Source organism: Osmerus mordax, chromosome 16, assembly GCF_038355195.1.
Source record: "Osmerus mordax isolate fOsmMor3 chromosome 16, fOsmMor3.pri, whole genome shotgun sequence".
NCBI lineage: Eukaryota > Metazoa > Chordata > Actinopteri > Osmeriformes > Osmeridae > Osmerus > Osmerus mordax.
Window position 1 is genome coordinate 9,315,271 of NC_090065.1, and position 27,047 is coordinate 9,342,317.

At 44.1% G+C, this 27,047-nt stretch overlaps 2 protein-coding genes and 1 long non-coding RNA gene across 8 annotated transcripts in view; 2 read left to right on the top strand and 1 right to left on the bottom strand.

Annotated features, from left to right (window-relative positions):
• Window positions 1–10,726, top strand: part of map4l (microtubule associated protein 4 like) — a 37,176-nt gene extending 26,450 nt beyond the window's left edge. The window contains exons 6-16 of one of the 4 annotated variants that reach the window (XM_067253822.1): window positions 785–1,284; window positions 1,656–1,832; window positions 2,136–2,223; window positions 2,337–2,399; window positions 2,521–2,774; window positions 4,081–4,131; window positions 5,273–5,365; window positions 6,007–6,088; window positions 6,262–6,368; window positions 6,561–6,735; window positions 6,950–10,726. In XM_067253822.1, the coding sequence (XP_067109923.1) occupies window positions 785–1,284; window positions 1,656–1,832; window positions 2,136–2,223; window positions 2,337–2,399; window positions 2,521–2,774; window positions 4,081–4,131; window positions 5,273–5,365; window positions 6,007–6,088; window positions 6,262–6,368; window positions 6,561–6,735; window positions 6,950–6,954 (1,595 nt within the window). In that variant the 3' untranslated portion in view covers window positions 6,955–10,726. The remainder of the gene's footprint in view (window positions 1–784; window positions 1,285–1,655; window positions 1,833–2,135; window positions 2,224–2,336; window positions 2,400–2,520; window positions 2,775–4,080; window positions 4,132–5,272; window positions 5,366–6,006; window positions 6,089–6,261; window positions 6,369–6,560; window positions 6,736–6,949) is intronic. The other 3 variants (XM_067253823.1, XM_067253824.1, XM_067253825.1) reach the window with 3 other exon arrangements.
• A 1,444-nt stretch (window positions 10,727–12,170) lies between these two features.
• Window positions 12,171–16,195, top strand: LOC136958633 (uncharacterized). Of its 3 annotated transcripts, XR_010878702.1 has the most exons (4): window positions 12,171–12,258; window positions 12,411–12,525; window positions 15,402–15,524; window positions 15,796–16,195. It is a non-coding gene; the product is annotated as an uncharacterized lncRNA (long non-coding RNA). The 3 variants fall into 3 exon arrangements; XR_010878700.1 differs by having other exon boundaries at window positions 12,171–12,525; XR_010878701.1 differs by having other exon boundaries at window positions 12,171–12,525; window positions 15,402–15,504.
• On the bottom strand, window positions 15,768–26,760 carry LOC136958631 (myosin-7). Its single transcript, XM_067252668.1, has 37 exons — window positions 26,548–26,760; window positions 26,143–26,286; window positions 25,828–25,984; window positions 25,679–25,706; window positions 24,833–24,941; window positions 24,639–24,731; window positions 24,383–24,446; window positions 24,196–24,294; window positions 24,002–24,105; window positions 23,771–23,909; window positions 23,549–23,667; window positions 23,272–23,421; window positions 22,994–23,164; window positions 22,565–22,874; window positions 22,414–22,484; window positions 22,074–22,279; window positions 21,870–21,993; window positions 21,618–21,754; window positions 21,278–21,533; window positions 20,960–21,202; window positions 20,698–20,874; window positions 20,460–20,605; window positions 20,298–20,388; window positions 19,820–20,209; window positions 19,594–19,720; window positions 19,374–19,492; window positions 19,040–19,236; window positions 18,607–18,790; window positions 18,340–18,505; window positions 18,101–18,225; window positions 17,709–18,017; window positions 17,394–17,597; window positions 16,978–17,274; window positions 16,745–16,849; window positions 16,537–16,632; window positions 16,317–16,451; window positions 15,768–15,893 (listed from the first exon to the last, which is right to left on the bottom strand). Exons 1-37 carry the CDS (start codon window positions 26,746–26,748, stop codon window positions 15,873–15,875), a joined length of 5,814 nt encoding a protein of 1,937 aa, XP_067108769.1. The 5' UTR covers window positions 26,749–26,760; the 3' UTR covers window positions 15,768–15,872.
• Window positions 26,761–27,047: the final 287 nt, after the last annotated feature.

A 27,047-nucleotide genomic window follows, 5' to 3' on the forward strand; every position in this document is an offset into this window, starting at 1 on the left:
GCTCAGTGAATAGCCTTCTTGCTATGCATCATTTCAACGTATTGGTCTTCGGTTTTGCCCCTTTCAGCCAATTGTGCTGTTTTCTACGATGAATAATTTGTTCTATTTTCCTAGAGGTGTCTGATTTGTCATTGGAAAGCCGCGTTGGTCTGCCTCCCTCCCTCTCTCTCCCACTCTCTCTCTTTCTCTCACTCTCCTCATTCTCTCTCACTCACTCTCTCTCTCCTTCTCTCCCACTCTCTCTCGTTCTCTCTCTGTCTCTCTCTCTCACTCTCTCTCATTCTCTCTCACTCACTCTCTCTTTTTCCATTCTTGGTGTTTCCGATCATCTGTTTTTCTCTGTCTGTGTGGAGGGCACAGCCTATGCCAGGCTGGGTTACATAAGGTTTGGGCCAACAATGTCCCGTTCTGTCTGCTCAGGGCGACCAATGCCGCTCTCTGTGCCTCTACCACCATTTCTCCTCTCCTCCCCCAAGACCTCACTGTGTCACTGGCAAAACTCAGGGAGCCTTCCCCTCTCTCTCTCTCTCTCTCTCTCTCTCTCTCTCTCTCTCTCTCTCTCTCTCTCTCTCTCTCTCTCTCTCTCAGTCATTGTTCAAAGGCTCTCTGTATCTGTGACTCTTAGTGCAGGGTTTGTTAAGTGTTGGCAATGTATGTGTATGTTGGTGGCCGGAGTATTTGAGTTTGAGCACAGCAAGTTTTGGCGGAGTGACCAAGAGTCAGGGTTAAGGTCGTAACCGATTAAGGTAACAATTGTGCTGTATTTGCGTTTGTATCTCCGTAGTGAAAGCCGATAACAAGGAGAAAATGGAGAAGGCAGACCTCTTCCCCAAGGTGGACAAGACTGAGAGCAAGACTGAGAGCAAGACTGAGAGCAAGACTGAGAACAAGACTGAGAACAAGACTGAGAACAAGACTGAGAACAAGACTGAGAACAAGACTGACATCAAGACTGAGAACAAGCAGGACAAGCAAGAGAAAATGGACCACCTCGACAAGAAAGAGAAAGAAGATCCACTCAAGAAGGTTGACAGCTCCGACCAGACCCAGAAGTCCCAGAGCATCCTCAAGGAGGAGAAGTTCGACAAAGCGGAGAAAGCTGAGAAAGTGGACAAGCCAGAGAAGACCGACAAGGACGAGAAGATGGAGAAAAAGGAGCAGGCAGAGAAAGTAACAGACAAGACGGGGAAAGCTGAGAAGGAGGAGAAGGCTGGCAAAGGGACAGCTAAATCCCCAACCACCAACGGGAGCAAACACCTGGCCAGTCCCGACAGTAAGACCAAGGTAGGCTTGGGAACAGGAGGGCGAGGCTCGGATCAGACAATGTTCCCATTCAATTCAAAGCAAGCTGCTTCTGCCACTGTTACTTCTGTCTCCGGTGTGTGTGTGTGTGTGTGTGTGTGTGTGTGTGAGACAGAGAAAGAGAGAGAGACAGAGACAGAGAATGAAAAAGAGTTTGAGCATTTTCCCCCATGTTAGCGACCGCTCTGCTGATGTTCTTGAGTTGACTTAAGATTTTATGATTTGTATCATTTGACGGTTTCTCTGATTCCTGACTGGACGCGCCGCTGCCTGCCCACGCTCCCATGGTCATCTGTGTTTGCTTTTGGCTTCTTCTTTCTTTCCCCGTCTCGTGTTCTCAACGTCATACCCAGCCTGCTGCAGGGTCAACCAAGCCAAACTCAGCCAAAACACGGCCCACCTCCCTGTCCACTGACGAAGCGGCCAATAAAAAAACCCCAGTTAACAAGGCACCCACTCCCACGGCTGGGGCCAAGCGGCCTACCAGCCGAACCCCCACAAGCTCCACCCCCAGGGACACCAAGTCCAAGGTGAGTCAGTGCCCTCCTCGCCATAGAGGTGCCACGGCCATCAAAGGCATTGGTTGGCTCTTCCCTGTAGAAACCGACCTATCGGGCGATCCGACCTCCCCTGACTATTGGCTAGCTTGTGCTTTTACTTTTCCTATTCTCTTCCCCACACCTCTCTCTTCCTCCATCCCTAGTTCTCTCTCCTTTTCCTATACCCTTTCATCTCCTGCACGCTTGATCTCTCTATCCTCCACAGCCACTCTCTCCCTCCGTTTGGCTCCCTGCCTTCCATCGTCTTCTCACTCTTCTTTTCTCCATCTTCAGACAGAGAACGGCACAGCCGAACGCCGTCCCCCTGTCCCAAAGGCCACACCCTCCGCCAGAGCATCAACCAATAAGAATGGCTCACCGGGTAAGAATGGCTCACCAAGTACAAGAAAACCTGCTGGTACAACACTCATGCACCAATGATGCGTCCATGTGCAAAGTGAATACATGTTCTGTATATTGTATCGTTCTCCATAGCTAATAAGACTGAGAACAAGACAGGGGAAGCTAAGAAACCTAGCACACCCAAGCCTGCATCAGGTAACAACCACAGCCACAATATTGTCCTCGGTTCAGTTCCTTTCCATGTAACTTGACATTGTACAAATCCTCAGGCTTTCTTCTCTCACTAATGGCTCCCTGCCTCTCTCTGTCCATCCAGCCACTCGCCCACGGGCCCCCCGCACCCCCGCAGCCCCTCCCACCCCCCCTGTCACTAACGGGGAGGCCAAGGAGCCCCGCAGGCGCATCACCAAGCCCCCCGTGCCCAAACAGACCGTCCCAGAGAAGAAGCCCCCCGTGCCCCGCGCCCCCAGAACCAACCGCCCTCTCAATGCACCCACCCCGGACCTGAAGAATGTGCGTTCCAAGATCGGCTCCACAGACAACATGAAGTACCAGCCTGGAGGAGGACGGGTAAGAGGGCACACAGCTGGGGAGGGGACGGAGATGGCCACAGGGAGCACAATGCTACTGTGGGTGGGAGCTATGGCGTGAATCTGACCAATTACATTCCTGAATGATCAAAAACCATTTCAAATTGAAAGTGGGGTGTATTCGATTTGTCTCACAGTTAGCAGTTGGGAAACTGGTTATTTGGTTTAATAGCGCTGTTTGAAATGTCATCCACTCTCACGCAATATCATGTTAAACATTTGTATGATAGTCACAGACCCAGTTTGGTCTAAACAATGTATTTAAACCAGGTCTTGTATTGCAAAGCATGCCAGTTGGGTGGGGATAAAGCCCAAGTTTGCTTCAGCAGCCACCAGTAAACAGCCTTGTCCTATTCTCCACACTTACTGTATGTCAACCGGTGCTATTTCAGTATGGCACATTGTTATTAAGGAAATCAAGAACCAAGCACATCTCATTATCTGCAGCTCCTTCCCTCCTCACAGCTGCTACCAGGGAAGCATGCTTATCTTAGCTCACCCTCATCACATCGCGAGCAGCATTACTCTCTTACTCTATCATTACTGCATGCCTTCATGCTTCTCCAAAGAGCATTTCTATCAGTCTGTCTTTCTGTTATTCTATCTGTCTTTTTGTTTTCAGTCTAATTCACCTTCAATCTCTCTGTATCTGTCCATTCCCAAGTCAATCTACCTCCCTTTCTTTATTTCTCTCCATCCACTGCAGACCCTCCTCCACCCTCTTCTCTCTGTCTCTCTATATCTTCATCACAGACACCCTCCATGCCGGTCACTCTCTCTTTGTCTCCTCTCTCATCTCTCTATATCAGAGCTGACAGCTGCCTCCACCCATCTAGCAGCCTGGCACCAGCTGCCGTTACCTATATCCACCAGCCAAGTGGGGGAAAAGGAATTACATTTATACAAATCATCACAACTGCTGTGTGCCAATTGCTCGGTCAACACTGGGCTGTAGACTCGTTTTTCTTCCGTAGGTTGTGACAGTGTCCTTCTACCCAAGGTTGTCAGTCACAGTGAGAAATGTGAGAGGGAGTCACACAGGCAGACGGCAGATAAATATCGCCGCCTCTCGTCCTGGACAGGTGTCACATAGCCGCTCACCTCCCTTCATCCGCCTCAGTATTCCTGATAATGCATCAGGGGTACTGACCCACACCTTCCATTACCCTGAGTCCTGATTGGTGCTACTGAGCCATACATTCCATTATCCTGGTTCCTGATTGGTGCTAGTGAGCCGAGCAGCCCTATGTCCTGGTATTGACCCAGGGGTGGTTGTCTCCTCCCAGGTCTCCTCCAGCCAGGGAAAGACTGATGCCAAACAGACCGGCCAGGCCAAAGTGAGTCCCTCCCATCGTCACTACCACCACCTCCTTCCCCCACACTCCTCCACCATCTGATTCATCCTAACTGACACCCATCCACTATCTTCACTGTCTCTTTTCACTGATAAATGTACTGACAGTGACTGTTAGGCATCTGAACACAAGGTTGCCAAGCATACTGTACAGCTTATCGACACGCGCACAAAGACACAACACACACACACCTCACGCATCTACAGACAGACAGATGGACAGACGGACGGACGGACAGACTGCAGGCCGACAGATTGAATTTCTCCTAAACTGTAGCAGAACTGTTGTCACCTTGTTTTGGACGTTGTCACCTGGAGACCTGTCATCTCCCCTGCACTTCATTCCCTATGTGTGAATGAAGCCAAGCAGGACAAGAATGCCTCTGCAGAGAGACTGTGGGCTGTGGGGTAGCTATAGATGCAGCATGACATTAAGGCCAAGAGAGTGGCCAGTGGTTGTCCTTTAACATCTGTGATACGTACAACACATTTAAATGTGTGAGTTCAACCTGTTGGCTGTTTGTGTGTGTATCTGTGCATACATGTGTGTGTGTGTGTGTGTGTGTGTGTGTGTGTGCTGAAGGGCAGTGTTAGTAGTGAGGCAGACAGATCTTGGCTGGGTCTGTGCGTTGTGGTGAGCAGACGATGACTCACCCTCTCTGATGATGATACCTGCGTCATCATAGTGCCATAAACTCATTTACCCAGCAGGCCTCTCTGCCTACAGATCTAAAAACAGACACTCCATTGTGACTCCGAAGCTTTCTGTAATGTAACAACGCCATTACAATGTGACGATGATAATGAACTCAGAAGTGGACATGACACTAATGAAAAATGCACTTGCATGCAAGCTTGTGTGTGTGTTTTGGTATTTATCGGAACATTTGGTACAGATAATTGGCAATAGTCTCAAAGCCATTGATGAAAGCCAATTATAAGTTAACACTTAGGCTGCCCACTCCAGCTTTAAGTGTTGATGCTCCTCACCGAGTGCTACAGTGTTAGGCCTCTCACACTTTCATGCCGGCTGCTGCACCTCCCACCCCCCCCCCCCCCCCCCACCCTCACTAACGCTCGTCTCTCGTGACCACCTGTCCCTGTGCTGCTGTGCTGTCTCGTAGGTTCAGATAGTCCACAAAAAACTGGACTTCAGCCACATCACCTCGCGCTGCGGCTCCAAAGACAATATCAAGCATGTCCCTGGAGGAGGCAACGTAAGTAGCTACGACACCCGCCCCGAGTCTCAACATCAAACCTCCGCCCCCGGCATCCGCCCCCCCCACACCCCCACTTTCACCCCCCACCCCCAGCGCATCTGACTGACTGGAGTTCCAAATGGCAGTTACGCCCAGCAACCTGCTTGATAGGTTGGGTGGAATGTCGGCCATGTTGTTGTTACCCATTCAGTCCTGAATGTCTGGGGGCGAAGAGGTTAATGTTGGAGTCAGGGATGGTGTTCCATTGTGGCTGTTTGCTCCATAATCATATACCATTGGACTTTACCATTTGCCATAGACACTGTACACTGTGACTGTACTGCAGGTGTACATGCAAGCTGTCTCCAACCAAAACTAACTGGGCTGAAGAATCTAGCTTTCTATCTGTCTTGTATTCACTCTTTTGCATGGCACAACAGTCAAATGTTTTTGGTGAATACCAAACCAAAACACATCTTTATTGCAAACCTAACCTTGTCCACGTTAAGTATCCGTGCTTAACAAGTGAAAGTAAGTCGTTTGTCTAGAAGATCTGAAGGTTATTACGGTATTTTCCATGGTCCATTCTCCATCATAGCTTATCGTATGTGTGGCTGAGTTTTTTGTTTTTGTGTGTGTGTGTGTGTGCTGTCTCCAAGGTCCAGATCCTGAGTAAGAAAGTGGATCTTAGCAAGGTGACTTCCAAGTGTGGCTCCAAGGATAACATCAAGCACAAGCCAGGTGAGACTATTAGCAACCTGATGGATTAAATTCCTCTTTGCAAGACACACTGTTTGAGGTGAAAGATTCATTTCAAATAAACTTGTACTCTGTTCTTTTTTCCTTTCTGTTCTGTTTTGTTCTCTTCATTTCCGTTCTACTTTGTCTTTTCTGTTAACCCTCACTTTCCCCAGGAGGTGGCGATGTGAAAATCGAGTCCAACAAGGTGAACACCAAGGCCAAGTCCAAGATTGGCTCTTTGGAGAACGTTGGTGAAGAGATAGGAAATGGAGACAACAAGGTGGGGGTTGATTCAATCCAATTTATTATCCAAGTCAAAAAAAGCCATTTCACTCGTGCGATACTCATAGTCGTCGCAGGTATAGCTGTTTCTGTGAGAGGCATGCCCAGTGCCTTGAGAGGTTTTGTCCACTAGAGGTTGTGATTGCCTCGGTGTGTTCCACTCTCTGAAAGACTTCTCCTGTTTCCACAGGCTGAGGAGGTGCGGGAGAAAGCCATGGGGAAAACATCCCCTCCTGGTGGTGCTCCAGCTGCACCTCCAGGAAGCATGACTAAGGAGAACGGCCTGAAGCAGGCTACACCCACTCCTTTTGGTGGGGAGGGGCTGAGGGACACCCTGGGCATGGACAAACGCATCCCCGAGACAAGTTCGTACCTCTTCAATCTCAATCTCCCTGCTGCAATTGCATAAAACAGCCTGCATGTAGTGCTTTGAGTGCGAGTGAATGAATACGTCTTGCTATTTGTGTGTATGGACCTTCGTGGGTTGTTTAATGTCTAATCTCTGTCTCTCTCACCTGTCATCTCTCTGCTTTTTTGTCTCTACCTCTCTCTTTTCTCCTCTCCCCCTGCTCCCTGCAGATTGAGTCTCCCTTTCTGAGCTTTGGCCAGAATGCACAGGCTCGCTTCCACCCACGGCGCAGACATCATCTCCCTGCCAACCCCTCACCCCCATCGCAGCACCTCTCTCAGTGTTACTCTGGGGTCCGCCAGCCTCCTCTCCCAGCCCACCAGACCCCCGTGCCCCCCCAACCCAGTCCCTCCTACTCCCCCAAACCCGGCCAAGGGGCAGCCGCGAGGCAAACTACTGGATGCTAGCAGAACGAGGACTCAAGCACATTCCAGCTCCCAGATCCTGCTTTTTACCTCAACCATACACAGTATCTCTTCTCACCACTCTCTCTCCCTCGTGGTATCTCTCTGTCCTAGTCTCTCCAGCTTAGTAGTGAGTGTAGAACCCACCCTGAGAGAGCAGCCACAGGTGTCTACTGTGGTGGTGTTCAGTGTGATTCTGGCCTTCCCTGGATGGCCCTGGCTAAATGTTGCAGTGATGAGTGGAGTAGATGGCCTCGGAGTGAACCCACTAGCATAGACGCTCACTGACATGTCAGCGCAGAGACAAGGGAATCCCTGCCTGCCTTAGTTTCTAGCCTCAGCACTTACCACAACTGTGTATATTCAATGACTACATCCACCACACTCACAGTTTGTCACCGTACTGTAATGTCTAGCTCACCATAGACTCACAGCCAGCCAATGCTATCTAAGTAACTGTTCTAGCCCTACTGGTAAAGATCTGCCCTACCTATCCCTTCTAATGAGCGTAGTAACACTGTCCCTATGGGGACCCCAGAGGTTTCCTGAGATGTAGTGTAAACGGTCCATGATACTGTATATGGCTATTAGAGATGCACCCCTCCTTGTGAGCATGTGGGACTTTCATGTGATCCCAATGACAGGGGCTGCGAAGCCACGCCCCTGTACTCCTAGCCAATAATATGTTATGTCTAGATCCCCTCTGTAAACTCGTGACCCTACCCCCCCCCCACCCCCCTAACCCCCCAACACCACCCCCAGCACACACACCGAAACAGCACTCACAACAATATGAACCTTGTAGGCTGTTTAACCGGTAGACTATTTAACATCTCTCTCTTAAAGAAAAAAAGAAAAAAAACTCTGTATTGTGTTTTACGTAATTTATTGTATAACAATGGGCTGTGTCGTTATATTGTTCCATCGTCAATATACCCTTTCCCTCTTAATGTTTCACGTCTCTCAGAGAGCAATACAGCCGTCCTCGCTGAGGGTTCAAGATTCTTTGCTACTCATGCACACATTCATTACAGTCTGGTACAGTCACAGACAGAGACAAAGCGAGAGAGAGAGAGAGAGAGAGAGAGAGAGAGAGAGAGAGAGAGAGAGAGAGAGAGAGAGATGAACCTCCATGGTTACTAGACTGAGACTGGATGCCTAGAACTGGCAGAAATCAGAGTAAGGCAAGGCCTCCTCTTGGTTGATTAGTGTGGCTGGGATATCCCCGTAGTAATGACCTATTCCTATATTCCGAGAGTGATCAAGACTGTAAAATTTGACCAAACTTTGCGAAAAGTTATATGCAAGAATAACTAATGTGTGGTAAAGGATTTGAATACAATAGAGAGACAAATTAAGGTTTTAAATTGATTCACAGTTCAAAAATGGGAGTCTTAATGTAACACGGGAACTTTTGTAGCTGTCTTAACTACTGAGCTGTCTTAAATAGGATGCAATTCAACTGGCTGCTAACATTTTTTCCCAACATTTATGTTGACAGTATTATGCCAGGATAGGGCACCACTGATTAAGCAAACATTCTGTTCTATTTAACCAATGAGTTATAAGTCATCCTCACTAACTAGCTTTAGGTTTTCTGACACAGAAGCAGGGTAGTTCAAACTGGATTTTTAATGACAGGGTGTACAGTAATATGTGTGTGTGAGTGGACAATAGTGTCACGGATTGATGATGCAATGGTCTCACGATAAGCCGAAAGGCCCAAAGCCCATGTTGAGCTCTGATCACTCCTGCTGTTAAGCATGTTACGAGGCACCCGGTTGCCTTTGAAGCACTGAAAGTTCGGCTCATGAAGAGGAAGACTGTATCTCCCCTTTCCAGCCAGTGGGCTATGAAAAACAATACAGCATGCTATGGTGGAGCTGTGGTATTACTGCCTACCCAGAGCAGGAAGTGAAGCACGCCCTGGCTCTCTGCTCTCCCACTCTGATACATGTGCTGGGGGCTGTGTAGTTGCACACTGTGATGATAGAATGCTGTATAATTGATAGAATAATATTAAGCCCAACGATGTGCAGTGACAGAAAGAATGAGTGATGGTAACTCTGTTTTGTATCCATTTCTCACAACGCAATAGTGATCCTCTATGGCACTCCTAGATAATGAATTAGCAAGTGATGGACATGTCAAGAATAAAACCAAGCACCTTATGAGGATATTTGCACAGTATTGTGCCCGAAACACCCCCTTTTGCCCCCATCCCTCCTCCCCCGTCTCCAGTAATAAACCCTGAAGGGAGCGATGAAAGTAGAAGATTTAAGCACTTTGAACGTCCCGCTTTGTTTATATGGAGTATTGGTGATCAAACCCTTGAGTAGAAGTGAACTGTCGGTGTGATTGGACGATCAGATCTGTTCTTCTTGGTGGCTTCTTCTCTTTGGTCATGTTTGTAGTCGGTGATGGTATAGAGCTTGCTTGAGTTTGGTGGTCAACTGTCGTGTTTGATGGTCAACTCACTTGCAGTCAGCTCTCCGTGTACCTGTTTGGAGTCACTTTGGTTAATATACTGCTCATCCCCTCCAGCATTTCCCAACTACCTGGACACACTTCCCCATCCCCTACCCGCACCTGCCTCTAGTCTCCATACAGTCAATTGTAAATAGACACCTCACATGTTTTTATCTCAAAAAGATATTAAAAAAAACGTTGCTGTCAGGGTTTTGTGGATTTGAGAGCAGCTTTCACATTCATGAGCCCATTAACGGAGGGTATTTGTTTCTTTTCGGAGTCTGCCTTTTTTTTAAAGGGCTGAAGTACAAGAATGTTTTTAAAATGTAATGTATTAAAGATGCAAGATTATGAACATATGTATGAAGATTTTGTTCAGTTTTAGAGACCACGTTAAGAAACGACGTATTAAATCCAATGGGACTGACTATGAGGTGTGTCAAGTCCTGTATGGGGACTGCGGACAAGACTAAGAATAGTCCGGATTCAGAGATGGTCGGTCTAAGAAAGCACTCTCTAGTTAGACTATAAACTTTACAAAACTAAACTGCTTGACAAAACTAAAACACTGATAATGGTTGCATACACTACAGTATACCGTTTTTTATTAAATATGTATCACGTTATTGGTCAGCAGAGTGGCTATGAACAGAAACAGGACCCAGGAATTGCGAGGTCAAAGGTCAAAAGTTGTGCTTTCACATGCGGCACCTGACACACCGCCCCTAAATGTGGTGTAGACATCCCTGCCTTCCTACCATTTGAGACTAACAGCATCTGTCTTTTGGCATGTGGTGTACAGTAGTGCTCCTACACAGCAACTAGGAGCCTGTGGCTGTGTCTCTCCTCATGCAGAGGCCTGTCTGCAGTAATGTGTATTCCATAAGGCACACCATAAGAGCATGTAGGAGACAATGGATCGTAGAGACATCTGTCATAGATAGAATTCATTGTTTTTCCCCCCTTTGAATTGAGATGTAATGAATATTTGGTATGAAAGAGATGTTCTTTGTGATTAATTGTTAACTAGTGATGTGAATATTAATCCTGAAATAAAACGAAAATCCAAACATATATGTGTTTTTTTCGGAATGTTCTGTGATTCTGTTCTCTGTTATTATTGTGAACAACATGAAAAATTCCATGAGTCCATGAGACCGTCCATGAGGTTCCACCTTGTCGTACACGTGCTGTTCTACGAATACAGGGGAACATGCAGGGGATGCATTTATGCAGCTGCTTTGATCATACCAACCGGGCTACTCTGAGGTGAGCTCTATCCTGCCTGCTGAACCCAGACACACCCTGACTAAAATGTTGTTGACAGGCATTGTTTTCTTCTATTTATCCTTCAAGACAAAGACAACTCTGTGAGACAAATTCCTGCCAGCTGCCACATACTGATTGAGGAGAGCCGACTGTGTCGCAGAACAAAGTTCATTGTCAACCCACTGCCACAAGTGAAGGCACAAGTGACCATAACACCCCAAATGTCATGACTGTAACTTAACCCGCCTCGGTCCTTTCACACCATAGTGTTATTAGTGCTCACATGTCCTGCCGCCTAAAAGGGAGCACCTGCTGCCCGCTTTCAGTCTCCCATCCTCACTCACCTGTCCTTCAACATCGCACAGTATATGAGCCCAGGAAGGTCACTAATGGTTTTCATAGTGAAAGAAAGTGCATGATATAGTTATTGATTGACTTCTTTACTTGCTGTTGGATTTCGTCTTCAAATATGATGCCTGACTTACTGTTATAGACAGCTGCAAGCCTTTAGGAGGCAGTTAGGTATGTGAACTCGAGTCTGTGAGATAGGATATTCTGCCAACGTTACCACTTGATGAGATTATCAACCGGGCCTTAACAGTGGTACCTTCTAGGGGATTAGGCCTGAGTGGAGTCAAGCTAGCACACTAGCACACGTAACTGGTGAGTTACCAGGAAACAAACTATATTACAAAACACATACTGAAATTGTGCTTTTTTATGTTACATTTGTGAATGAAGTAGCCAGGCTACAGTCTAAAAACAGAATGGTAGTCATGTAGTCATGACCAACCCAACCACTCACATAATAACCACTCTACAGAACTATACACTGTCATCAACATGAAAGAAATCAGAGGACAGTGCTAGCTCAATGTTTATTACATTACGTTGAGACCTTGTCCTTGTCAAAAAATTCTCTGCTCTTTTCTTAGCCATAAGGACGAGCTATTCTAAGCCCAACTCTTGGTGAAATGTTTCCATTCCCAGCTGTTGATAGTCCTTGTCTATGACTTTTATCACCTGGTATGGGTCAGAAACAGTGTGAGATATCTTGCCTCACTTAAGTGGGAAACTGGAGCAGGCTAGGGTTTCAGAGAAGGCTATTGTTAGGCTATATGTTTTTATGTAAGGGGTTCAAAGGTCATCGTGCCGGTACCCTCCACCTTGTGTTTCTCTTCTCTTTACCATCGGTCCGACATTAAGCTGAGGCTGCTGGGACTGAAGTGTCTCCTGGGGTTCTCTCTCAGGACCTTCACAGAAAGACTTTCTCACCGAAGATGATCCTTTGAACGGGCTACTCATCACAAATCAGGAAGCTGTAGTTGACGGATAAGGTTGAAGATTGAGCCTTTTTGACGAGTGGTTTTGATACATTCACACAAAGCTTTTGATGCTCTGTATGTCATTGGAATATTGCTTGGATAAGTGTGTGTGTGCTGGAAAGAGGCCTGGGGTGTTTCTCACGTTGACTCTGTTTTGTCTCCAGCATATCTGCTGCTAAGACCCCATTGTGGAATGCAGCGGCTCTAGATGGAACAGGGAAGGAGGTCTGCCAATGAGTTAAAGGCGACTACCCGCTGTAAAAAAAAAAAACACACAAGGTAGGTTGACCATTTCGCTATCCTATAGTAAATACAATATGTATAATTGTTCTTTATTAGCTAATATAGTTTAAGGGTTTGTGTTCAGGTTGGCAGTTGTTAGATCATTAACTCATTGGGTCAAGGAATTATGAAACTTAAATAAGACTCTGAAAACAAAATCATGAACAATACATTAACTTTAAGTTAATTCTCATGAAACGATGTAACGAACAGGCTGAAAACCTAATGGCCTTTTAGGCCAAGGACTGCCTGGGTTTAATGGTATAAAAACAAACATGTATTTGCCCAGGGCAATCAGGCCAATGAGGCCATTTTTTTTTTAACCCTCTACTCTGAACTCAATTGTATGCAGCATGGAAATACACTAACACACGTGTAGGGCCAGAAATGTTATGTTAACAGTAAAAAGTGATTTTTTGTGAATCTATTGCTAAAATAAATGTCAGTTTTAGAGAATCATCCATGTTTGCTTTCAAACTCTGAATATTGAGTACTGTACCTTGGAGCCCACAATACAGCTTATTGACCTGAGACTCGATGCGTCTCTCATATTTTCTGATTCCCATGACATGGTCTGTCTTTGTTCAGGCTCTACTTCATTTTCAAGCTCTCCAACCTGAAATTTTAAGTTATTTATGAATCACCAGAGGGGAGAGTCAAACATCATTGCACAGCAGAGGGATATGGCTACAGAGACAAGTAGCACTAAGACACACGTTGAGCTCTACAGTTTTACTTTAAGTAACAATAATAAAAATGAAATCTGTTTGGCCTTGAGTCTTATGTTTTATAAAACGTTTTGTATCAGGCTACGCAGGTTACAGCACATCTTTGCCTGATATGAACCTTTTTGGACAACGTGATTGATTGACACGCAACAATCACACTAAAGTTCACACAAGGTTTCTCAAAGGATGTCATGCAGGGTGAATGTCAGAGGGACAATGGGACCACAAAAGGCTCCAACTGTCCATAGACAAGCAAGGCTAGGCCAAGGTCACAGTACTTTTCATAGTCACCCTCTGTTGCTCGGTCCAATAAAGACTGTGCCCTCAACTTCAAATCTTGTTGACATGGCATGAGTTTCCTTTCTTTTATCGCTGGTATCAGTGGTGTTAAAGATAACCCTGTGACATTCCTGATGGGTTGCTGGCTCAACTTACGGGCTTCTCAAATATCTGAACAACGGATAAAAGGTGGATCCTAACGCCCGTGAACATCCAGCAAATGACTGAAGTTCCTCCATGAAGCCTGTCAAGTCACTTCCTCGATTTGCTCCTGTAATTTCGTGTGGGGTCAAAAAAACTAAGATTCCCACAGCAGTTGCTCTGTAATTGTACGATACAAAATGAGCACATATACGTAGAATACTAAACTCTTTGGTTAGAAGCAAGCAAGGACATTAACAGGGGACATGGTCAGCTGTTGTTTATTGTTCCAGTAATAAGCACGGTTGTGCACCTACCTTGGGTGACTGATACTGCACCAGGAACGGGACTGGGACTATTGTTGGAGGTCCATGTTAGTCCTTTTGATGCGGTCATGCTTGTTGATTCGGCTCCACTTTTAATATTTGGAAGATAAGCTACTTATACACAGCTAATGTTGTTAGCCCAAATCTTTTCATTCAGGGCTGTAATACCACAATGAAAAGCTGGTCCAATATTGTGAAGATTTGTTGGTGTGAATTCCATGTGAAGTCCATGTTCTCTCTTTTGTTTAAACAGATTAATCAGATGATCTGTAGGACAGCTGTCTACTTCAGACATGTTCTCTTGTAAACACATTAAGGTAAGGCTGTTTGCCTTGACCTCAACATGAAAACTTACTTGAATGACAGTTTTAATTCCAATAGACTTGATTGGGTTAGTATAGGGTTAGGGATAGCTTATAGTCCAAATTAGTTATACATTTCAATCTAGATAAGATAATACCAGGTGCGTTCTTTTTGTAATGCTTAAATGTACAGAATGAAACATAATGTTAACATACACAATGAATGGGAGACTCACAAACTTGTCATAAAGATGGTGGGGTTGAAGACTAAAGCATGTAATGTACTGTCAGCAGCATAGTGGTCACCACCTGCTGACCACCTGCACCCACCTGACATTTTGCTAGTACAAATTGAAGGGCGGTAACGTGTTGCCAATCCACGGTCAATGATAACACACGTAGTCATGAGAGCTCAAGGTTACTGTCATATTCAAGGTTACTGTCATATTCAAGGTTACTGTCATATTCAAGTTCTTCTTCTGAGAGTAGACCACAATGTCATCTCTGTTCACTCCTATTTTTAATTTGTTTCATCTCCATCCATGTTATTACATTTCTCCTCTCTAATACGTGCCCTCTGAGCTAATGGTCCTTAATTAGATCTGTTGTGAAGGTTGAACCTTCCATCAAAAGCGGCTCCATTCTCAGCTGTGCTCTTCGTCCTTTGATCAGGGATCTGTCCTCGGTATTCTCCGTCATGCGCCGCAACCTGACTCTTGTGGTCTGAAACAGGCTTCTATTATTAGCCCTGTTTGTTCTCGAGCAATTCCATGAGAACGTCCCGTCAGAGTCATTGCCTTACATGTCTGGATTCTAATTTCATGTTCGAGATAACTTTTTCTAAGGTCATGTTTTTTTAATGAGAATTATTCACATGAAAATGTGTCTGTATGTCTAATATGTTGGAGATTTGATGGTGTAGTCAATTTCCTCTTTGGGATTACAAAAGGGGCCTGTGTCACCCATGTATTTTCTTTTTCATTGTCTCATTTACACCAACAAATAGCTGATTTTTACATTCATTGTAATTCCTAGATACTGTCCTGTTCATGTCATTTATGTGACTAACATGGGTGCCACATTGTTCCTCCCTTCAGGCCTGGACCTCAAGGTGACTGAGGACCTGAGGGAGGGCTCCAAACATGACCCAGCGGAGGACAGAAGGAGAGACAGATTAGGGGATGACCAGCCTCTGCACAGGTGCTCAGAAAGAACAGAACGTGAGATGGTTTAATGTAAAAAGAAAATCCTAAATAAATATTAACCTGCCTCATCAGGCATATATTTAAAATACTTTTTGTCACAGTTCTGTCCTGAATGGAGGATTCTTTTTTTTCATATACAATTAGTAAATATGTATAGATATGATTCTCATAAATCTAATTAAATTGATAAAGGATTGAAGGACTGCTAGATATGCTTTAGATGACCATAAACCATTTAAAGAATAATGACACTTGAAAGCTGATGCAATTATACTTTATTCTACAGTTACTTGAATTCTTTAGAGAAAGGTAATGAGAAGAAGACACCTTCTGAGAAGGTCTCAGAAGGTCTCGGATTGTGCTTCACTCTTCATCGTGTCCCTTCTGCAAAGAGACAAAGACAGGGAAGGCAAGTCATTGGTAAGAAAGGGTTATAAGAAAATGTATGTTGAAAATGTATTAGAAGACATCCTGGATTTTCCTAGGTTAGGTTATGTTCAAGAAGTCAGCAATGTGATACAGGCTATTCTTTATATTTATTGGAATGTGTTGGCATGTTCCTATGGGCTTGTCCACAAGAGTCAGCAATTGCACTTCATCAACTAATCAGTTCACTACTTATATAAGCAGAATGCAGTATGTTATGATATTCTCTAAAGGACAAATAAATGGATTTTTAGAATGTTTCTCGTCTTGTTTATTTGGCAAGGACTCTTGATGAATAAAATGTGTCATTTTATTGCACTGAAAACACACTGGGGCATCAATGAAGTTTACTGACAATTCATTAAAAGAAGTTCCACTGACCTTGGATCCCACATCCCGGCTCTTGGCACGCAGCTTGTTGACCTGAGACTCAGCAATGTCAGCTCTCTCCTCAGCTTCGTCCAGCTCGTGCTGGATCTTCCGGAACTTGCCCAGATGATTGTTAGCCTGTTCCTCCTGTTCAACACAAAATACTTCATTTCAAATAGAGCACACAAAGAAAGACACATCTTGAATGCCTGAAGTCCTGTGTGACACTTACAGACTCCTCTGCAGCTCTCTTGTAGGCTTTGACTTTCAGTTGCAGCTTGTCCACAAGGTCCTGCAGGCGGGCCATGTTCTTACGGTCTTCCTCAGTCTGTGAGCACATATAGAATACAGCATGAATTAGCAATACTCTCCAGAAAACGAAAAGCTCAAATACAGTGCAAGGCTGTGCCAGTCCAAGTAATAGAAGTGCAAATGTTCACCTGGTATGTGAGTTCCTTGATGCGTCTCTCATATTTACGGATTCCCTTGATTGCCTCAGTGCTCTTTTTTTGTTCGGACTCCACTTCATTTTCCAGCTCCCTCACCTGTGAGCAAATTTCATTGAGTTGCGAAATAATATTTGGTGGGATGGATATGGTATGTGTGACCAGGTGTGTGTAAAAGTTAGTAGGCAAGTAACGATTCAACAGTTTTGATGATGACAGTAACTCACCCTGGCCTCCAGCTTCTGCATCTGCTTCTTCCCTCCCTTCATTGCGATCTGTTCGGCCTCGTCCAGACGGTGTTGCAGGTCCTTGATGGTCTGCTCCATGTTCTTCTTCATCCTCTCAAGGTGAGAGCTGGTGTCCTGCTCCTTCTTCAGCTCCTCGGCCATCATGGCCGCGTCCGTGATGGCCTTCTTGGCCTTCTCTTCAGCATTTCGGCACTCCTGCACCGCCTCCTCCACCTCGGTCTGAAGCTGGGATGTATCGCACTCCAGCTTCTTCTTCTGGTTCAGCAGGCTGGTATTCTACCGTGGTGTTTGCAATAAAGATGAGTTAAATATAAACAATAATATAAACAAATATAAACAACAAACAATCAAACAATATTGTAACTGCTGCCTGCGCCTCATCATCTTTTACACACCTGTGAGTGCAGCAGCTGCACCCTCTCACTGAGATCCAGCAGCTCTTGCTCAGCAAGCTTGCGACCTCTCTCGGTTTGCTCAAGGCTTGACCTCAGTTCCTCCAGCTCAGCCTGCATCAAATTGTTGCGTCTCTCCACAATGGCCATGTTCTCTTTGAGATCGTCATTTGCTCGGAGAGAATCATCAAGTTGGATTTGAGCGTCCTAGACGACCCAAGGATGAACACATTGGTGAGGTACGGACACAATCTTTTCAGTCTTATCCATCCGATCACCTCATGAAACCCAGGTGGGGTTTTTTTTCTTCAGATTTACCTTGAGATGAGCATGAACAGACTTGAGCTGCTTCTGGGCCTCGGCTGCCTGTCTGTTGGACTGGCTGAGCTGGATCTCCATCTCATTGAGGTCTCCCTCCATCTTCTTCTTCAGTCTCATGGCCTCATTCCTGCTGCGACACTCTGCTTCCAGGGCACTCTGCAGGGTATCAATGGTCCTCTGCAGGTTTCTCTTGGTCTGCTCCATCTCCTCATCCTTTTCAGCCAGCTTGCGCTCAATGTCAGCCTTCACTTGGTTAAACTCAAGCTGGGCTCTTAAAATCTTTCCTTCCTCGTGTTCAAGAGAAGCCTGGGAGATATGTTTGAGATGTTTTAGTTTCCATATATATACAAATAGATTTAAATATGACAAACGTAATCTAGTGTTCCTACCTCAGCTTCCTCCAAAGCTGATTGGATCTCACTTTTCTCCTGTTCCAGCTGTTTCCTGAGTTTCTCCAGTTCATGAATGCTCTTTCCTCCCTCACCAAGTTGCTCAGTAAGGTCGGATATCTCCTCTGACATGTAAAGATGATGCATTGTCATGTACTTGGTACGGATAACAAATGACAAACAAATGACATTCCAAACCACTTCTGTCACATTTGTAGAGTCCTGAACAGAAATCCTACCTTGAAGATTCTTGTTCTCCCTTTTCATGGTTTCCAGATGATCCAGAGCTTCCTCATAAGAGTTCTTCAGCTTGAAGAGCTCAGTGCTCAGAGACCTAGCCTCCTTCTGGGAGCTCTCCAACTCACATTGAGACTCCTCATACTTCTGCTTCCACTCTGACAGCACCTAGAATCAGTAGGTCCAACACATTATGCATGAAAGATCAAGCCTTCTTTCTATTTTCAAAATGTATCATGTCAGGATCAATACCAGAAAATAGGATTTACTTTATCAAAGTTTCTTTGCTTCTTGTCCAAGGCATTAGCAGCAGCATTAGACCTTTCCACATCCACCATGAGATCTTCAATCTCATTCTGGAGTCTGTGTTTGGTCTTCTCCAAGGAGGAACATTTGGCATTCACTGCCTCTACAGCCTCCTCGGCATCTTGTAGACGCTGAGCCAGCTTCTTCCTGGATGGAAGAATCAGATGTTAATGACTGGAATTATTTACATGTTTTGTTCATAGAGTATTAACACCATAATGTACCACTAATAGCTGCACAGTCATCTAACAGAGAAACCTTTTGTTCGTCTTACATTTTAGAAGAAACATAACCCAAACAAAAAGCTTATCTGCTAAACAAAAAACAATTTATCTTTCATGGGAGATTTCTTGCATATTTTACATTATTTCAATGTGACAAATTCAAATGTCTTACTTGGCCTCCTCCAGCTCCTCTGTCCTCTGGATGGCATCAGTTTCATACTTGGTTCTCCACTGAGCCACCTCAGAGTTAGCCTTGGACATGCCACGTTGCAGCTCTGCCTTGGCCTCCTGCTCCTCCTCATACTGCTCCCTCAGCAGGTCAGAGTCATGGCGGGCAGACTGCACTGCATGAGCCAGAGCATTCTTTGCCTGGAAAACAATAATTTTCCAATATGAATGGTCAGATTCATGTAATCTATGAATGCAGCTTATTATGTACTGTTTTTAGGCAATTCATATATTTAGCACTTCTGATACAGTAACTTCAGTCAGTATTTATCTGTCACCTTTGATTCCTCTTCCAGCTGTCTTTTGAGGTCTTCAATTTGCTGAGTGAAAGATAGCTTGCCTCTTGTCAACTGAGAAACAAGAGAGTCTTTCTCCTCTAGCTGTCTGGAAAGCTCACCTAGAAGGTTAGAGCAATTATTTGTGACATTTACTTAGTCTGAAGCCAGGAACAAATTTCACATGCCATTTGTTTTCTTTGATAAGGGACAACAAATGTACCATTTTCTGTTTGCAGCCTAGATTTTTGCATGCTGAAATCATTGATGCTGCGCTGGTTCTCTTCATATTTGGACTTGTATTCACTCATCTGGTCCTCCAGAGTTCTGCAAGCCTTCTCTAAATTAGTCTGAAAAAGGACATGTTTTTATGTAAATATTGAGTACACGGTAGATATTTTGAAAGATCTTATGTACAAAAACTTTGTACAAAACCAATGTGGTCATACCTTAGACTTAACAATATGTTCCATGTTGGAGATCACATCATCAAGTTCAAGCCTGACCTCACTCTTCTCCTTCTCCAGTTTCTGCTTCACTCTCTGCAAGTTATCTATCTGCTCTCCCAGGTCAGCCATGCTGTCAGCTTGTTTCTTCCTCAGTGTGGCAGCGGTGGACTCATGCTGCAGAGTGGCCTCTTCGAGGTCTCTGCGGAGTTTCTGGAACTCAGCCTCCCTCTTCTTGTTCATCTCAATCTGAGCTGTTGTTGCTCCACCAGCCTCCTCCAGCCTCTCACTGATCTCCTCAAGCTCTCTGGCCAGGTCTGCCCTCTGCTTCTCCACCTTGGCCCGGGCAGCTCTCTCTGCCTCAAGCTCCTCTTCCAGCTCTTCAATGCGGGCCTATAGAGAAAGATCCATAATCTTTTCTGGAATTATGTACATTCTATTGAACACACTTAAGACCCTTTGTTTCAAAGTCATTAATTACCTGAAGCTCTTTCAGTTTCTTTTGAAGCTGGATTCCAACTACTTGCTCATCTTCTATTTTACTGTTGAGCTGACTGACTTCAAAGTCTTTTCTGTGGGGGAGGGGATATATATTTAAATAAATTGGAAATGTTGGTGAAATGTTTTAATAGAAATTACATACTTTTTAAGACGTTCTTCAAGTTGTTGTTTATCATTCTCCAGGTCCATTAGGCTTTCCTGCGTCAACTTCAAGTCCCCCTCTAGCTTTCTCTTAGCTCTCTCAAGGTCCATACGAACCTTCTTCTCTTGCTCCAGGGAACCTTCAAGCTGAGGAAGAAGATTAAAAGTGTCTCAGAAACATATAGAATGTCTACAAAAGTATGTTTTTGATGTTTCTAAATTTACATGACAGGACTCACATCATCAACTTGTTGCTCCAGCTTAGCCTTGGCCTTGGTCAGAGTGTTGACTTTGTCTTCTTCACTCTGCAGGTCGTCCAGTGTTTGCTGATGAGCTTCCTGCAAAGCTTTCTTCTCCTTAGTCAGCTTGGCGATGATTTCTTCCAGAGCAGCCATTTCCTCAGTCAGATTCTTCACCTGTAAACAAAGATGTTGAGCAACCAGAAGATGGTGACATGTTTTTGTTTTCAAAACAACTCAACAAATCAAAGATTGATCTGACCTTGTTCTCAGTGGCATGTTTCTCCTTCTCCACTTTGGCCAGGGTAAGCTCCAGATCATCAATGTCCTTCTTCAGCTCAGAACATTCATCCTCCAGCTTCCTCTTCTTTGCAGTGAGTTCAGCATTCATCTCCTCCTCATCCTCAAGTCTTTCTGTCAGCTCTTTGGCTTTGGCCTCCATCTGTATCTTGTTCTTAATCAGCCCCTCACATCTCTCCTCAGCATCGCCGAGGTTGTCTTGCTCCTGCCAAAAAAATTGTAAATATTTAATACTAAACTAATAAAAAACATCTGAAAAATAAAGACTGTTCAAGCTTACCGCCTGGACTTGCAGCTGTAGGTCATTCTTCTCTTGGAGAAGAGAGACCATTTTTTCCTCAAGTTCCTTTCTGCGGGTCTCTGACTTTGCATAGGCCTCTTTCAGCTTCAGGAACTCGTCCTTCATGTTGGCCATCTCCTTTTCTGACTCAGCCGATTTCAGCAGAGGCTTGATCTTGAAGAAGAGCTTCATCCAGGGCCAATTCTTGACCCCCATAAAGGCTCGCACATTCCATTGTATGACGAGCAATGCATCCCTGTGAAAATGTATATTCAATGATATACACATACAACATAGCACCCCTTGGTAAGTCAATGGGTTTGTTCATTATTTGTCTGACCTGCGCTCGACAATCTTTTGGAATTCAATTCTTGCAAGTAGACCTCGAGCTCTTGACTGGACTCCAGTGATGATGAGTGACAAACGGTCATCTCGCATCTCCTCCAGAGTCCCCAGGAGTCCAGCCTTAAAGAACACCTTGAAGAGATTTCCAAGAGAGCATATTAACAACAGCAAATCAACATACTTTAAAAGATTCCTTTTTAAGACGCCTCATTTTTACTATTATTATTTTGAAATTAATTTGTTTTACCTTAGTGTGTCCAAACTTGTATTGACTGTGGTCTATATCCAGAGAGCCCAGAAGTTTCTCTGCTCCTTTTTTGCTGTCAATGAACTGACCCTCAGGGATAGCAGCAGGATTCAGGATACGGTATCTGTCATACATGAAGCATCTGTTAGTCCTAATATTTAAACTCCTTGTTTCAAAAGAGCAATTGCAAAAGGCAATCTAAACCTCTGTTTGAAGTCTCCATATAGGATCCTGTTAGGGAAGCCCTTTCTGCAGATCCTGATGCCTTCCAGGACACCGTTACAGCGCAGCTGGTGCATCACCAAAGGATTCTCCATGGCCCCAGGAGTCTTGGTCTCATTGGGGATGATGCAGCGCACAAAGTGAGGGTGAGTCGACCTCAAGTTGGTCATCAACTTGTTGAGGTTCTCCTGTAGTAACAATGATGTTCTGTCTTAGACTTAAAATAAACATATTTCACAATACAGTACCAATCCATTTCCCCTTTGTAGGCCCCTTCCTAAAGTGTTGTGGTTTTAGATTAGAAATATAATGTTGTACTCACCCTGTGCAAGGCAGACACTGTCTGAAATGAGGAACCCTTTTTCTTACTTCCCTTGCCCTTTCCACCATCACCTGTCATGGATAACGTATCATGTCATGACAATGCAGTCAAGTTTTACAGACAATGTGCCAATTATGTGGTTGTGACTTACTTGCTTCTGATCCAGCATAATTTGCAAAAAGGACCCCAAGCAACTTGACAGTAGATTTCTGGTAAAGTCCAACAACGGTCTCATTCAGAGGGTCCTTGTTCTTCACCAGCCAGTTACCGATGTTGTAATCCACAGTGCCAGCATAGTGAACCAGGGAGAAATGGGCCTCTGGTCTCCCCTTGATAATCCTGGGCTTCTGGAAGTTGTTGGATTTGCCCAGGTGGTTGTCATAAAGTTTGGCTTTGAAGGTAGCATCACTGGCCTTGGGGAACATGCACTCCTCTTCAAGGATGGACATGATACCCATGGGCTGAAATAGAAAGATGAATTGTTCACACAATTAATTCATTAACTAATGAATTCATTAACTAATTATTACTAAACGCACTCAGACTGTTTACATTGTCTTGTACACGCCAAAAAACTCACCTTCTCGATAAGGTCAATGCAAGCCTGCAAGTCCATACCAAAGTCAATGAATGTCCACTCAATTCCCTCTTTCTTGTACTCTTCCTGCTCCAGCACAAACATGTGGTGGTTGAAAAACTGTTGCAGTTTCTCATTGGTGAAGTTGATGCAGAGTTGTTCAAAGGTGTTGAACTGCAAAAGGAAGTACATATTAAGTATAACAACCATCACGTACATAATAACTATATTTATAGGGAAAAACATGATTATTATAAGACATTCATGTTGCTAGAACTTACATCAAAAATCTCAAAACCAGCAATGTCCAGCACACCAATAAAATACTGGCGTGGCTGCCTGGTGTCCAAGGATTGGTTGATCCTCACCACCATCCAGAGGAACATCTTCTCATACACTGACTTGGACAGTGCACCGATGGAGTAGTTCACCTTTGAAGGACATACAAATGTTACAGAACCTTTTTTAGATTAGATGTATCTATATTTATCCCAAAAGGCGAGAGTACTCATGGCGAGAGTAAGTTGAATGATTTTCTATTCCTTTTTTCAGGATTACCTGTTGGACACTCTGTCCCTTGGTGACCCACTCATTCCCTACTTTGACCCTTGGATGACAGAGACCCTTAATGAGGTCAGCAGAGTTGAGGCCCATCAGATATGCAACTTTGTCAGCATCTGGAGAAAGAGAATATAATTCACAGTGAAGTCTGCGTTGCCTCTGGAAGTTATGACATGGTCCAGTCTGAAATGTATCAGACATCCAAGGAACATCTCTCACCCTCTGTGCCATCAGCCTCTGCCTGCTCCTCACGCTGCTTCTGCTTGAACTTCATGTTTCCATAGTGCATAATGGCACCAGTCATCTTGTAGATGCCATTCTTCTCTTCTTGAGTGAAACCCAGCACATCAAAGGCATCCTGAGAAAGACAGGGTGTACATTATACCATCAAAGCATCGCTAACAGTTTCTAACATCAGTTTCTAACATCATTTCTAACAACTTAACTTACATCAGTGGCTATTAGCTCATCGGAGTCATTGATGGATTGTACAGTGGTCTCTCCTTGGGATATGAAACCATAGTCGTACGGATTGTTGGTGATGAGCAGCATCTCTGCAAAACAAAACCAAAAGGTCCCATTTTCATATGAATCCTGTAACAAAGTTGCTATTTTGTTAGTACCTTGTAGTATTCACAATTTACCTAGCAATTCTGGCTTTTTTTGGGACAGGATCTGGTAGAAAATGTGGTAGTCTCTCTCAGCCTTGAGCTGGAAAGTCACACGGGACTTCTCCAACAGATCTGATATGGCAACGTATGTAAATGTTAAAGATTGTTCTCTATCTGATACTGAAAGGTATGAAACTTAATAGAGCATGTGCACCCTTACATGTCTCAATATCAGCAGAAGCCAGCTTTCCACTCGCTGCAAAATGGATTCTGATGAACTTTCCCTAAAAAGCAACAGTCAACTATATTAATTTGGGCAGTATGAATCAGAATTGTGGGCAAACATGATTGATCAAATATGATTGTACTTATCTCTGTTCTATTTTGTCAGCATCATTCAGAATGCCTGATAGACACTCACAAATCTTTATCGTTATCATTTTTATCATTGATCAACTTCACAATTAGAAACTTACGAATCTCGAAGAGTTGTCATTCCTGATGGTCTTGGCGTTACCAAAAGCCTCCAGAGCTGGGTTAGCCTGAATGATTTGATCCTCCAGGGTCCCCTGAAACAAATACAAGATGGCAACATGTGATTGCAATCCTCCAAGCCCAGTGTTTTTAGATAGCAAATGATGTGTGCTCTATTAGATTTTTTGATGGAAACCTTTTTCTCAGATCCAGTGTCCTTCTTCCCCCCTCCTGCAGCTGCAATGCTGGCAAAGTACTGAATAACTCTCTTGGTGTTGACAGTTTTCCCAGCACCGGATTCTCCACTGAGGACACAAATACATTTAATGTTAGTTAAAGAAGAAAATAAATAATGCTCATTCAAAATGCCAGGCATTAACACCAAAACAAAAGAGATGCATCAAGATGCTCAAAACTAACCTGTAGAGTTATCGATTTTTCCACAACTACTGAACGGTACTCATGCTACAATTTGCTGTTTTGATGTTTCCACCTGACATATTCAAGTACATCCTCTATTTAGAGGTAGATGTGTCCTTTATAAACATTAGATTAGAGAGCATTCCAAATATATCTTTCAGATACGTGCAAAACAAGCCAGACCCAGTCTTTTTCTCAGCCATCCTGTCTACCATGTGAGCAGTGTTAGACTGCACTTACTGCTGTAAGGAGCTATGGCCCATCATGTCATTACTTCAGCTTTCCGAAAGTGCTTTAACCAATGCTAACATGCACAATACTGTTCACCATTAAGGTTCCCTCAGCACCCAACCAGGACTACGTCTCTGTATAAGATCCTTCTCCTGGTCAGGCTTCATGGGCTGCCCCTCATTGACTCCAAAAACACCTGATTTCAAAATGTATTCATTAACTGTTAATGTGATGGATATATATCAGCAAATCACATCTCCATCCATACATTAACTAGGATGGTTACTGGCTGAAGCCAATGCTAAAAATGAGTTACAGTAAAAGAAGTAATACCTAAAGGAGGAAAGATTATAGTGTGTGGCGGAGGGGGGGGGGAGAAGAAATAACTCACGTGATGAGAATGGATTGGTTCTCCCTGTCTGAAAGTAAAATATGGAGCTGGTCAAATACCAGTTAATAATACCAGGCTCACTTTATTTGTACTACTGTTGAAAAAGAAGCAATTTGGTAGCATGATTATCCTTGGTAGCTTGTTCTTACCTGTCAGCATGTACTGATAGGCATTGTCAGAGATGGAGAAGATGTGAGGAGGAGCTTCAGCCCTCTTCTTTCCTCTGTAGGCTTCCACCACCTCCTGGTTGTAGACTGGCAGCCATTTGTAGGGGTTGACAGTCACACAGAACAGCCCAGAGTAAGTCTGCAGAAAATAGGAAAAAGTTCAACACTATTGTTGGGGATGAACTGATGTTGAATTGTCTTCCAAGGATGTTATTTTTTTTGTAAGACTCAACAGCTATGTTATTCTAATCCACCGTGTGGAGTATAAGAAAATACAGTCAGTGTTTCAATACTCACGTAGATCATCCATGCTGCATAACGCTCTTTGAGGTTAAACAACACAGCAGGCTCATGGAGGAAGGTGAACATGGCCATGTCTTCAATTTTATCAAACTTTGGCGGATTTTGAGGATGGATATCACACTCCTTCACGGTCACAGTCTGCAAAAGTATTGCATATTGTTAAGAGCACTTTCCATGGTTAAGCTTTTTATTTACAACTCGTTAAGTATAAATTAATTTGTGCTGTTGGCCAATTAAAGTCTTGAAGATTTAGAACCCTGGTAAAAGTTCTTGACATTTGATTGCAGTTTCTTTAAAGGGGATGCACGAGTGACAATCATTTTAGTTTGAGTGTCATCTATTACCACTAGATGTCCTGGTTGACCAGTTACAAGGAAGATGTTCTCCGAGCTGACTAACCTTCCCCCTCTCAGTTTGAGCGGTGGCTTTGTCTCCCTCTCGGCTCGTGATGGATGCTTTGACATACTCCTCTTCAGTGTCGGGAACAAAGCATTCCTTCTTCATGTCAAAGGGTCGGGTCTGGGCCTCCAGACGCTCCCTGTCTGATTTCCTCAGGAAAGGGGCAGCCGTGCCAAACTGTGCCATGTGCGCGTCACCCATGGTTCACTGTGCCTTGGTAAAGGAAATTATATATTATATATTAATTATATTGTTAACCTATTCACTCTGTCCTAGGTAGTCTACATATTGATAACGTAAATATTTTGACATTTTAAATGGTATCAATTTAAATTGTTATTGTCTCAATTTCAAATGTCAATGTATAGCATCTTCTGTAGCATCAGTGAATACTGATTTTCTTTAGGTTTGCGTATTGTCCCTAATTCTATTAGACATTGTCTCTCTTAAGCTTCGATTTTTACAAAAATATCAGTAACTCAAATTAATTGCAGTGATGT

Coding starts and splice junctions, on each gene's coding strand:
- LOC136958631 (XM_067252668.1), bottom strand. CDS start 26,748: ATGGGTGACGCGCACATGGCACAGTTTGGCACGGCTGCCCCTTTCCTG. Junction 24,295..24,382: donor TTCTGCTGATATTGAGACAT/GTAAGGGTGCAC, acceptor TTGCCATATCAG/ATCTGTTGGAGAAGTCCCGT. Junction 23,668..23,770: donor AGAGGCTGATGGCACAGAGG/GTGAGAGATGTT, acceptor CTCTTTCTCCAG/ATGCTGACAAAGTTGCATAT.